Source organism: Corvus brachyrhynchos, unplaced genomic scaffold, assembly GCF_000691975.1.
Source record: "Corvus brachyrhynchos isolate BGI_N302 unplaced genomic scaffold, ASM69197v1 scaffold116, whole genome shotgun sequence".
Lineage (NCBI taxonomy): Eukaryota > Metazoa > Chordata > Aves > Passeriformes > Corvidae > Corvus > Corvus brachyrhynchos.
In genome coordinates this window covers 518,610-532,594 of record NW_008240221.1, presented here as the reverse complement: position 1 = coordinate 532,594, position 13,985 = coordinate 518,610, and the positions used below count along the sequence as shown (strand labels likewise).

At 37.7% G+C, this 13,985-nt stretch overlaps 1 protein-coding gene across 1 annotated transcript in view; it reads right to left on the bottom strand.

The window, feature by feature from the left end:
* SNTG2 (syntrophin gamma 2) overlaps nt 1-13,985 on the bottom strand; it is a 139,105-nt gene that overhangs the window by 85,462 nt on the left and 39,658 nt on the right. Inside the window, exon 7 of the mRNA XM_008641850.2 lies at nt 4,278-4,365. Within this exon, the coding sequence (XP_008640072.1) occupies nt 4,278-4,365 (88 nt within the window). The remainder of the gene's footprint in view (nt 1-4,277; nt 4,366-13,985) is intronic.

Genomic DNA, 13,985 nt, shown 5'->3' with positions numbered 1-13,985 from the left:
AGGGAAGGGAGACGTATGAGAAGGAAGGGAGGGATAGATGCTACTCCTGATGGTGTGCTCATAGTGATCATATGGGTTAATGGGAAGAGACAGCATGATTGCAGCACTAAAACTGCCAGCACAGCAGCTGGTCTGACCAAATGCTGGAAGGTAGGGGACCAAGTGCCTGAGTCTTCTGGGATGCCAGGAGAGGCCAAGATACTTCAGAATTATGCATGTATTATGCATGTATGCACTTAAATCCTGTCTGCAGTGTGATTTGGAAATTTCTTTATTGCATAATGGAATTTCTACTTAGCTTTTTAAATGTGTCATTGATACTTCATGACTGGAATTCCCTTTTGTGCATGGACTTGTGAAAAGCTCTTCTTGAAATGGGGTGCTATTCTCTGTAACTCCATTACTATTCTCTGTAACTCCAGCTTATTTATTGTCTTAAATCAGAACTATTTTCCATAATTTTAACCAGCTTATTTGCTTCTTTTCTCACTACAAGAATGATTATTTATAGCAAGTCACTTACCAAAGATCACTTGACTCACTGACCTTGGTTTCAGCCTCTATTGGATGGCTACACAGAACATTCTGGAGAGGAGCATGTAAGCTCTTGCAGAGGTTCAGGTTCAGTTCAGGAGAAGGGTTATTTCCTAAGTTCCTTATATGTCTGATCATACCTAGCAAGTTATTTTTTTTGAGCAGGTGGTATAAGGCTGAGATCATGCATGGGACTGTGTTACAACGGGGATTACTGTAACACGCATATAGCAAACCAGGAGTGCCGTGGAAAAGAAATATATATGGACAGATTCTTGCTAGATGTTTCAGAGGTGTTTATTTCTCCAGCTGCATGGCCGGAGCTCTGCCGAGGAACCCTCACAGTCTGGGTTGAGGGTCCTTGCCTGCACAGGGAAACACAAACCAACCAATGGGAACGAGGCAGACCAGGGGCAGGGAAACCCCATGCCTGTCTCCTCAGGGCTCCTCTCCCAGGGCTCCATGGCGGGGAGGAGACCCCAACATCTCACCCGTTTTATTTTAATAAAAGGAGAATGAAAACAACTGGATAAACGTAACAAGAACAGTTTCAAGACAACAAGCCACCCTCCTGAGTCTTTAAATGTCCAAACAGATTCTCTGGAACATCTTAGGGCTGACAGAAGGGAGACAGAACTCTCCGGGCATGCTTTGTGGGGAAACTGAGGCAGGAGAGGGTTTAATTTCTTCCCTCCCCCTTTTCATCCCCCCCTCAGCATCGGAGAGGAATTGTAGGGAGTTCATATTGGGTATGGGGTAAAAGGGGAAAGTAGGTTGTGAGTAGGGAAGTTGCTGGGATGTATATTGTTTATAATTTTGTGCATAATGGCTGCCTTTGACTGGAATGCCTCCAGGCCCAGTAACATTCGCTGCTTGAAAACCCTTCTTTCCTTGCACTATATCAAATTGTACAACTTCCCCATCTCCTACACTTTGCAGGTAATTGTTAGGGTTATTCCTTTTAATGGCAGTTCTATGGATAAATAAATCTTCCCCTGTATCATCTCGTGTTATAAATCCATAGTTGTTTTTTACATTGTACCATTTCACAGTTCCAGGAGGTTCAATATCAGAAAGTAAGTCTCGAGAAATATAGAAGAAATTTTTGAAAAGCCAGTTAAAAAAATGTTCTAGATCTCCCGGTTCCAATACTTTCTTGTTTTGTTGTTCAAGGATTCCTTTAACTTCTAGATACATTTTTTTCTGTGGCTCAGAGAGCCACACTTCCCACGATTCTTCCATAGTCCAGAGAGAATATCCAAATCAAGGTGAGAAGAGAGAGATCTAGAGTGGTTTTTACTCACGAATTTCCTGTCCTTAGGGACCGGTGTCTTGCCGGCAATTCGCCACCATTTGTTATAGCGGGGATTACTGTAACACGTGTATATCAAACCAGGAGTCCCGTGGAAAAGAAATATATATGGACGGATTCTTGGTAGAAGTTTCAGAGATGTTTATTTCTCCAGCCACATGGCCGGGGCTCTGCCGAGGAACTGTTACAGTCTGGCTGAGGGTCCTTGCCCGCCCAGGGGAACACAAACCAACCAATGGGGAACGAGGCTGACCAGGGGCAGGGAAACCCCGTGCCTCCCCTCAGGGCCCCTCTCCCAGGGCTACATGGCAGGGGGAGGAGACCCCAACAGGACTGGGCAGGGTAATGCTTGCCAAAAATTTCCTCGTGCTCTGCATAAAAAAAGGAAGTCTAATAAGCTGCCCAAAATAAGCAGTTTGTATACAAGATGTCTCATTTTGGAAGCGCCGCTTCTCTGCTGTGCTGCTTGATAGTCTGGTAGCTTGTCTAAAACAGCATTGTCTTCCCTATTCCAAAAAGGTTTTTTGAACCACAGTAATCAGGGACAGACCCCAAATAGTGCTAGCTGGTCACATTGAGATGGAAGATGGCCTCCCTGATGATCACTGCTTTCTCCTTCCAGAAATAGCACTTTATGGAAGCAGTGCCATGATCTCAGCCTCCCAGACAGGAATGCTGCAGTGTCTCCTGGTGAGAAAGCCAAGTTCCCCATGATGTACAAAAAGGGCACCAATATTCCTGGACCTACGTGAACTACTTGTGAAGGTGGCAGTCAGCTCATGTAGAGCGTGTACTAATGGCAAAGTTTTGGGGGGTGCGATGTCTCCCAAAGTGGGAGATGATTGGGGCTGCCCTGTGCCAGAAACAGACAGTTCCAACCAGCTCCCACATTTCCACTGAGCCCTGCAGCTGAGCTGGCAGCACCTCTGGGAAACTATCTAAGAAAGGGTAAAATGCAGAAGAGCAGAGACAATAGTAAGGAAAAGAGTGACACAAAAGTCAAATGAACCTCGAGGTCTGTGAGGAAGGTAATGGACAATTTATTTGTCCATTTCTCATTGCCTGAATCTTTAATAGGGAGTAAATTTATCTAAGTTTGCCCATGTTGCCTCTACTTAGGCCATGATGGTTATTAATACGTGATCTCTTTTGACCTAAGAGCTTTTTTGTTCTATCTTCCCGCCACGTTCTGTTTGAGAACTGGGAGAGAGCATCTGAGTGGGAGTTTGGCTCTTAGCTAAGGTTAACCAATGACAAGCAACACAGTTCAAGTACGTGATGTCGGTCTACAAGATGAGACAGAACTTCTAGTAGGACTGTCATAGTCACAAATGAATACATCCAACAACACAGACACTACGGGTAAGATACTGCTAGCTTGCCAAAATCATGTTTAAGCTTTGGCACAGTTATCCAAGGCATTAGAGACATCTGTCTATAGTTCTGATGATCTAGTAGGAAAAGTAGGAAGACCAAACCTTAAGATTCATTATAAGAAACACTGACCTTATGTTTTCAAATGCAAACGATAAGCAGGAAGAACTGAAAGAAAGGTTTTAGCATGAAATGTATAGTTCATCTTAGTAGAGGCCTGCTAAATTGGCTTTTGACAGGTGTAAGAATCTAGATTAAATGATTGACACTCTACTAATAGCAAGATCTAGACTATGACACCTATGATTCTGTTGAAATTATGAAAAAACAAGTACATAGTTGAGCCCAACTTAAATGAATAAAATCTAAATCAATCCAAAGAATGTGACACATTTCAAAACTTTTTGCTTATTTTGGAAAGCAAATAATCTGCTAAAATAAACTGCTGCAAAATTCTTTAATCTGATTAAATAAACTGATTTATTATGAACACTTTTCTACTTGCAACACTGATAACAACTGTGCAACCTGAATATTTTTATCTACTAACCAAAAGAACCCCAAGCTTCCCTCACCTGTATTGTTCATAAACATTTTAGTATTGCTACTGTTAAACTCAGTTGTCTTGACATAATTCTGCTGACACAACCAATCAAAATAGCAAAGTAATTTATGAAATATACATCATTAATGTTACTCATTTGTTTGGTAAGTGTCCTCAAAGTACCTTTCAGTGTAAATGTATGATTCAAATGTTTGCAAACACTCTTTTATTGGAGTCAGGCAAAGCTTCTATTGCAAAACTTTCAGATATCACACATGATTGTACTGCGTTTTAATGATTTTTTTCAGCTTTATTTTGAATAAATTATAAATAAGCAGCAAGGGAGTATGCATTAGACTGTTATATGTTAAATAGTAAACTAGACAGATAATTTTCTATTTCTTCCTGTAAAGCACTCAAGGATTGAATTTCTATTTCTGTCGCTGTCAGTTTGTTACAAGAATACTGCAAAGAGGAAAACAAATTACTCCTAATTCACTAATTTCCTCTTACCTAATGGGAGCTTTAAAAATGATGGAGCTTCCCTGAGGTATTGAACTGTGACGGTAACTTCATCGCCAGCGTTTCGCAGTAGGTGTACCTGTCAGTGTGACAAATAACAGCTACTTTAAACCAAAGAACCATCAGTCATGGAAAGCACATTACTTACAATGAAATCAACATTCCTGTTGATCTATAATAAACTCAGTGTAAACATTTCTGACTTCTTAAAGTAGAATAGCTTGAGGATCAAGCCACACCAACAACAGAAAAGAGTAGGCAAGACAGTGGAACAACCTTAATAAATAATTTGCCGGGCAACCTGATATTACATACCAGCTGAACACAACTTCCACTAGCTGATTTTATAAAACTGACATAGGGTAGTAGAGTGTGTATACAAACAGCAAGACACATGGAAATATACTAATACATCGTACACATCTTGATCTTAAGTATTTGGTTTGATTGCTTTGGGTAACAAATTAAGCACACTTCTGTGTTTCAAATATAGTCTCGGGTTTTGTGTCTTTATTGTCTGTAAGCATTTGTTAACCAAAAGGGAACATGCACACACACACGCACGTGTATAGACACGTTTTAAACCATCAGAATTCACTTTTTGTTTCAGACTACTGTTTTGGCACAATGCCATACTGGCCAACATCATGAGATGCAGAATTACCTCAAACATTTTAAGTTTTCCACTTGTGTACCTAAAATAATGCTTACACCAGAGACTGATGTATTCACTTACATGAAAACATCAAGCTTATGTCTGATGGAAACTAAGAACCCTTTTTTCTTCCACCCCCATCCCCCCCAGCTCAATCTGCTTTTAAATTATTTACTATGAAAAATAAAACAGCTAGTGCTACCTACTCAGGCCCAGAAATCTGAGTGTTGTGCTTTTGTGGACGATTGACTAGAAGAGAACCTGAGGTCTCATTGTGGGAAAAAACACCGTGGAGAAAAATATTAATGTCCTGGGATGATGTTATGAAGCCGCTTTATTCCTTAACCGCCTGCTCAATGCCCAAGGACGCTGTGCCTTTACGATGGCCCGGGGGGCGGGGCGGGAGCCACAGACCCGAGGGGGCGGTTGAACGGCTCAGCCCAAAGGCTCAGGGGCTCCAGGGCCTGGGCAGGGGCTCGGGGAGGCTCGGGAGGGAGTGCGCCAGGAGCACTGTGCTGTTTTTTGGGTTTCTTTTGTGTTCCAGCTAGCTGGGAAAAGGTTCTGTTGGTTTTTTTTCTTGTTCTTTTTTCCCTTCCCTCCCCTTGCCTCACTGCCTTCCTTCCCTCCTCGCTGGTCCGGGGGTCTGCAGGGGTGGCCCCGGTGGGCCTGCGGGGTGGCTCTGGCTGGTCCGAGCCCGGGTGTCTGTTCCCTCTCTGGGAATTTGTTGTATTTTGAGGGGGTTTTTTATCCTTTTCTACCCTGTTTTGTGTGTTAATAAACAGTTTGGTTTATTTTTCCCACTTTCACTCCTTGTGACCCATTTGTCTCATTGACGGAGGAAAAGGGGAGCAACACTCATTCCAGAGTGTTTCCTCCTGAAGTTTTGTCTCAAAAACTGATACAATTATGATCACTGATTTCTGACTAAACCATTTGAAGATGATCAAAACAGGGTAGCCAAGAAAAACAGTGTTGCAAACTTCGCATGCTTCTTTAAGGTCAAAAAAAGTATGATAGGGTTGTAAAGCAAACCAATGTGTCTTAGATTCTAAGGTGCAAGAAAACTATGTCTCCTGAAATCCTCTGCCCCTTATTTCCTGCAGTATTTTAGACATTATTTATTACTCAATAAACACTGAAGATGATTGGCAGCTCTGCTAGTCTCACTCTACTGTTACAAAATAGGACACCCAATATATTCCCTTCCAAATTAAAAAAGTCAGAAAGTATCAGGGCAGGGAGAATTCACAGTTGACAAAAAAATACAAGATCCTGTTACCCAATGCTGCTGTACCTGTAATACCATTTTACTTTTCCTTGCATGGTAAGTCTATTAGAAATGCCAACTTTAGTTTATAATCAGTATGGAAACCACAGTGTTTTGCAAAATTAAATAGAAAATTCAAAACCAACAAATTTAAAATGTAGTCATGATACTGTCCTGATATATGTAACGGGAAGAAACATAAACCAAAAAAATTAATACTGAGAACTCATTTTCTGTTGCCTTTTAAAATAAGCCAAAAAAGAGAAGTACTTTAATTTTAACTTTGGAATGAAAGAAAGAATTTTAATTTCTTAATTGGTATAAACATGCTTTCAAACACAGAAGAAAAACTATGTTTCCTCTTAATTAAGCTAAGAATGTTTGCACACAAAGATTTATATTTTTCAAGCGATGAGAAGAGACAGCATGACAGACATATTGCCTAATGTACTTTTGGAAGGCATTAGTCAAATTTTATGAAGAGAAATTAAATCCACAAAGTGCTGGAACATAACAAAACAGTAGACTAGAAACTGTTGAAGAGTATGAGATTTCATTTTTTATTTCAAATTGTATTTTGAAAAGGAAAGAACTCTAATATTAATGATTTGGCTTAGAATTTCCAAGCAGTAGTACCTTAAACAACATTCACACTGTATCATACTCTCCTAAAGCTGCTTAGTATTCGGGTAGTGCCTGAAGAGGTCAGAGTGTTGAACCTCACATACTAACAAAAACTAAATCAATTTCAGTGTTCACAAGAAGGTCTTAACAGTCAGAAGGTCACTAAATAGTGCACTGTTCTGTGATGTTCAAGCTTCTGCAAAAGACCACTAAGTCTGAAAAAGACAAATCTCGTGTCTTTGGAGTAACATTCAGTGTTACAATGTTGCCTTACTGTAGTAATAATACAAAACGAGGATTGCAGAAGTGAGTGGGTTTTGGTGGTTTTTTACAAGGTTGATTAAATGTATTTACTGCAGCTAACTCTGTGTGTGTGTGTGTGTATGTGTGTGTGTGCGTGTATGTGTGTGTGTGCATCCATGCACTTACTCATGTTCATCTGCATAAAGGAAAGAAGGGCTTCATCTGAAATGCTTGCTTTTCATACTGGCTCCAGTTTGCACGTTTTGCATCCCTCTAAGTGTGTTTATCAATTCAGGGTTTATTACGCTTTTCTTTCTCACATGCATTTCTCAAGAACAGAACAGAGACAATGTTACAAATATAAATAGGAGATTCTATATCTCACTTGGCTAACTACAGTAGAGAGTCTGCACAGAAAAATATGACTCATATTTTAGGAGAACCTAATGACCTTTGTCGTCTCATTTTTACTGTCAACACCCAATTACGGGAAATGCTATATACCTTTAAGCAGATGAGCCAACGGCACAATTCATAGATGCTGTGCATTCTTTTTAAATTCTGGTGGCTTGTATTTACTGTGAATTGCTCTAAATCTTCAAACATACCTGAACATCAATATTCACACTGCTCAGAGATTTAGACAAGGTTTTGGCTGTTTGAAACAGGTTCTGTCTTATTAAGAACTGTAATAGCAATTAAAATTGCAAAGGAGAATATTTTTGATGACCGTATGTCCTTTTAGCCAATATCTATTCTGCGTGCAGAAGTCACATCATTTCACTTTGGTCACATAAAGATTCAACTCTAAAGGATTTGCTAATATCTTTTCTAGAAAACAGTAAAGATCTTAGGATACAAAGAAATTCTCATCCACAGATAGGTATCTCTAAATATGTAGAGTCTGGATGATAACCTTACACTTCAAACATATGAAGTTAGATGAAATGAATCTTATCTTGCATCTATTGAAGAATATTTAAGATTAAGTACCTAACTCAGACTAAAAGTCTGAAGGAAAAATTCTGAAGTAAAAAGATGTGAATCACCCGATGAATGCCTGAGCTTGAGGTACAAGCATTTCACAAATAAAACACTTGAAATTCACACGACGTGCAAGTCTTGGACGTGACAAGTACCTGGGTGGAAGGTTATGTACAAGCCTGCAATAGAGCAGGCAAACAACCGAGATGTGGCAAAATATATGAAGAATTAGACCATAACAAAGAATAGTAAAAAAAAGACATCTAGAGAACTAAAAGTTTTTAAAAATCTTTAAATCTTCAGAAAGAACGATAGCATGTAACACTTAAAATGCCTCCTAGGCAAAAGTATACCTGGAAGGACTTCAGGAAACTTGGCAGTTTCAGCTCAATGCATATTCACAGGGCTGAAAAATCTGGTATTGTACCTATATGTCTAGGAGAAGGCAAGGAAGATGTGTGATAAACAGACACCTCGCAGTACAAGTAGACTTTAAAATGACAGTAGAAACAAAATGGCTTTAAAAAAAGTTTGTAAAATTAAAGTTGGATTATTATTGGAAGGTCATGAACCAGAGTTAAGTTAGTTTAAGAAACAATGATTTCTTGATACTTGTCTCTTTTCCAATGGTCAAATATGGAGTAATTTCAAATAAATTCTTTTGATTCTTCTCTTCCTTAGCTTTGCACTATTCAATGAGAAATAATGTCTTTCTAAATGCTTAGCTGGCTAATCCTAAGCAAGCATTTGTGTCTGAACAATTTATACAAATATGCTAGGAAAAATGACAGTCAATGCCGCTTATGGAAATTTTCACAGATTTAAACTAAACTGCAACTTCTCTTAGTTTACTCAACTCTTGCTTTTCTCTAATTTCTGCCTATAAATACAGATAGATTCAGTATCAATTTAAACAAATAATGCTGCTTCTGTATGATATAATTACCAGGCATTATGGACAAAAAAAGAAATTATTTAAATTTTTTTTTCATTATTGTGTACATTAATTTTCTATTTAATTACACACTCCAGTGTGTAATTAGCATTGTGCCAACAATGCTTGCAAAACTATCTGGAATATGAAAGACACTGATACATACTGTGTATCAGAAAATAAATTTTGAGTCAACTCAGCTGTTCCCTGAAGCAATGAAAGTTTAAATAAATTCTCTTAAGGATAACTATTACCTGAAGCATGGAGACCCATTCCTGAGAAAGTAACTTTGCCATTTTCAAAAAAATCCCAAGAATATCAGAGCATTATGGGGACTTCTCTCTGGAAATGCAGGTCAGTCTCAACTGTGATCAATGTGCTATAAACGAAAAGAGTTTAAAGCCACAAAACTCAAAATTAAATAACCAGCAATAGTTTTATTGCTTATCTACTGTTATGCAATACTTGTAAAAAGAAAGAATTGTCTCAGGTATCAAAAAACTCACAACAGACTGATGCACATATCTGACTACATATGACTGGAAAAGCGTATGGTAAAGTGGAATCAGTATCCATGGAATTGCAAACATTTCTGTCCCAAATGAAGCCCTTTCCAAGCAAAGAAATTGGAGCAGCCTAACCCTGCAGGTTCATATTCTTCAAATATATTTAAACATCTTTCTAGATGTTAGTTAAGTGGTTGAGTTTATATGAACTCAAATGAGCACAGATTGAGCTAAAAAGATTAAATGCAGTTTTTCTTGTAGCCATTACTGTTACATTTTTCTTTTGTTGTTTGCTTGTATTTGTAACATACCTGCAGGGTTCTCAGAAACAGATTTTATTTGACCTGAAGTTTCTGAGGAGGGAGGTAGCAGCCAAAAACCCCTGCCATCATCTAATGGCAATGGTGTAAGATTACGATGAAAATAACATCAGCTGAAGGACGGGCAATATTTAATGAAGGCTGTCTTGTGCTACTGAGTGTAAAAACAAAACCAGAAGGTTTTGAAGGTGTCAAACCCAGCAGGTCATATGCTGCATTCTCTGATTTAGAAACTGTTAATAATTTGGATAAATTTCCTCCTTTTCTCACAACAAACTTTTCCACAATGATCCCTTTGTTCTACATCTTCTAGCCTCATCTAGACTTAATACAGGACTAAATATAGGAAGCACCAAGATCTGCTTTTTGTTGCCTACACATTCACTACTGAAGTACAAGCTAGAACACCTATGGACTGCTCAGTTCAATGGATTGCCCTGCAGTTTGGATCAGCCATAGAATTTATTTATAATCACTCATATGTTCATCCTCTCAGACTTAAAGAACTGGGGCACCTAGAACACAGAAAACATTCCTCTTTTACTAAACTCCCTACAGCATGTAGATAAACATAAAACCATAACAGGAATACCTATGGATAAAGTTCAGCAGTATTTCACAGTAGGAGTACCCCTCTGTGTTTGTCCCTAATGCTTTTGTTTTCCTAATTCCCCAGGCATGAAAGTGCTACTATCACCACAAACCAGCAGATCATCTGCAATATTCAGCACACATCAGAGGGAAATCTGTTTTAGGCAAAGTCCCGTATCTGAAACTTCTGCATACTGTCTCAGGACCATAATCTATGATTCCTTGTAATTTTGCTACTGTATAGGCTAATATTTCTTCAGCACCGATCACTATAAAGTATATTCCTTTATTCAATACTAAAAATTTTCTGTACTGGAAAAAAATGTGCTATTTGATAAGGGGAATATCATTCAAATCCCATTGTCAGGTTACAATCTTCTGACTTAGTTTCTCTTCCCTCAGAGTACTGATCACATCTAGAGCCATAACTGTTTAATTACAGGGCTATACTTTCTATATTAGACTTTTTTTTGTATTAGGCTTTTTGCTGTCTAATATTATATCAGACAAAAAGCAACACCAAACACCCTTTTGATTTCCTAATCCAGTTCTGGATTACTTTTGATGCAATGTGCTAGCTTATTTGCCATTTGAAGTGTATGAATGCACTCCTGCTCTATGAGTGTTTTGTCTGCTCTCTACAATAAGGAACAAGAGCAGGTGTTATTATTCATCCTCAATTCAGCAGTTAAACAAATGAGTCTGTAATATTGGTGATACCTATAAGATCCATTCACTTATTTAGATCACACTCCCATTAAGTCAATAACTTTTTGAAGAGAAATAATACTTATGTATGACTTACACAGTGATCTCAAAGGAGTTAATTTCTCTTGTGATCAGAAATACACCCATTTTATTAATGGGTTAATTTTATGTGGTTGTAAGGCCTCTATATAACTTATATTTCCCTTTCCATTTCAAAAAAAATCTTAAAAAATACAAAATAACTGAGTTTCACTTATGTAAACAGCCTAAGTCTAATCTTTCACAAACATTTATTTAATTAATCTATTCAGAATCACCAGGGTGTACACTAACTCTTTATTAGCTTGCAGCTGTGTTGTGTTCATAACACTGAGCTAGAGCGTACAGCACTTCAAAGTTATTTATACCCTGATGAAACACTGAGGGTCACATAATATATAAGGCAGTAAATTAATGAAAAGCACAAAACATTGTTTCAAAAGGAAAAGGAAGGTGTAAGAGAGATAAATGAGATGGAGATGATACTGCTTCAGAGAAGTTAGCTTAGCCAGAGTGGAAACCAAGCAGAGTGACTAAAAATGAAGAGATAGACTAGTTTGGGCAGAGGATATAAGGATCAAAGGAAGCAGGAGTGGATAGGTCTTCATAATGATTATCAAGAATAACAAGGGACATAATATAATATTGTTCTTCAAGCTACAAAGTAATTTCTTTTCTTACCAGCCCTTTTAAAGACATCCCCCCCCACCCCGCTGACTTACCCACAGGTAGCTTACACCCTTTTGTTTTTATTCCAAGTCTGTTTTTTGTTTACATATTTAACCTACCTCCATGGTACTCAGTTTTGTACAGGTTGGAGGAGGAGAAGATGAAATAAAGTGTGCCTCTATTTATGACTTAAGTGGCTGGTGTAATTTCTTATAAATCCTTTGTAGGTCTTTCAACATTTATTAATGAAATAAATAAAAATTTTAAAGGGTTAAAAGACACTGGGTTGGTTTTATTTGTTTGTTTGTTTGTTTTTTCAATTGCTTTTGTGCTCAAAGAATTTGCACATTGTAAATGCCCATAATGCCAGTGTGCTTTCTGCTTCTCTAACGCAGGGAATTAAGTGCCTGTGAAATGATGGAGGCAAAATAGTAGTACTGCAATATGAACTACTTATTTTGGATGCTTTCTTAACATATTTAGAGCTTGAAAAAAAGTTGATTTCCACAATTAAATTTAAAAAGTTGTGTAATATTTTGAAGGGTACATTTTGCACAGATACTTACGTTACTCCATTTTTTAAAAATCTTTCTCTGAAATTTTGTTATCTCCTACAAAAACACAGTAAAGGTGCAAATGGACACAAACTGAAATGGCAAAATCATGTTTTAAAGCATGTGAGTTTTATCATTTGCATGTGAAAGACACTGGAGACAAAAGTATTCTGTAACTTGTTTCTTAGTGAGGAATGATGCCAGATACATTCAGTGAGGAAATAATCACACTTCTTAGAGCATCTGGAAACAATGAGGATGAATTGTACATTCCACAAAGTTTTAAAGTTATACTAAAATTTGATGATTTTATGTAGCTTTATTTTTATGCAATGCTGGGTTACAGAATACTTATGGCAAATTAGCACCTGGAGAAATGAAATTAAATTTAGATAGTTTTCATCCAAGCAAGGTGAAAAACACTTTTTAATTATTTGTCTCACTGTCATGATAACTCCTGTTATTCTGTGACTAACTCTCCACAAAAATAGCTCAGGAAAATTCTATAGGGAAACTGAAATAAAACTATGTGCAGCAAATGTCACATATTAGCATTCTTGCTATTGATGTTTGTTTCTGCCCACATACATAGCAGCAGCAAATTTTCTGAAGTACACAGTAAGTTAATGAAAGTGACTACACTAAACTTGTTAATAAATGGTGCTCAATAAAAGAGTTTGCTCACTTCTCTCAGTTCCTGCTTCAGGTCTGATGCATGCAGCTGTCCTGAAGATATACATTCAGCATTAACAGGTATTTGCTGTCCACATAATAGATGACTAAAGCATTCTTCTAGAAGTGACTGAGGCAATGACAAAGGAACACTCTGAGAACTACTACCAAGATAAGTTAAGAAAGGTATTTGCTGTCCACATAATAGATGACTAAAGCATTCTTCTAGAAGTGACTGAGGCAATGACAAAGGAACACTCTGAGAACTACTACCACCAAGATAAAGTTAAGACAGTAAAATCTTGAAAAGCTTGATATCTTTTCTTTGGTCTGTAGTCCTATAAATATATTAAAATGCATTAACTAAACATAAACTTCGTTAATTTTTCATATGTAAAGAGCTCGTCAATGAAAACTTATTTATAGAAATGATGCAGTTTGTTGAACAGCTGTGTGTCAAAAATGCATTGTGCTTGAAAGTAACCTACAAATGGTTCCAAAGCTCTATGTTTACTTTGGCTGATTCCAAATGTAAATCTCCCAATAATAAAGAAAGCAAGAGGTCAGTCTGAGATCATTTCAGCAAGCTCCCTGTCAATAATATTTATGGGTGATGGGTTCTACCCATGTTGTTTCTGTTCACACGTCTTTGTGTAATTACAGACACTCTCTTAGTCTGGAGCACATCAAAACATGATGCCACTCAAGATACCCTTGCGCCATGCCCCAAATTCTCCATTTAAAGAAAATGGTAACAGCACCATATTGGGAAGACAATACATGTAATCACAAACTAGTGGAAGCTCCTTACACAGAAACTAGTCATAGAAAAATTGCTATGTAAAACCATCTAAATTTCTTTTTGAAGATCTAATGACAATGTAGGTCAGAGTTGGAAATTAGCTAGAGTGAGAAAAGTACAAGATGCTAAAG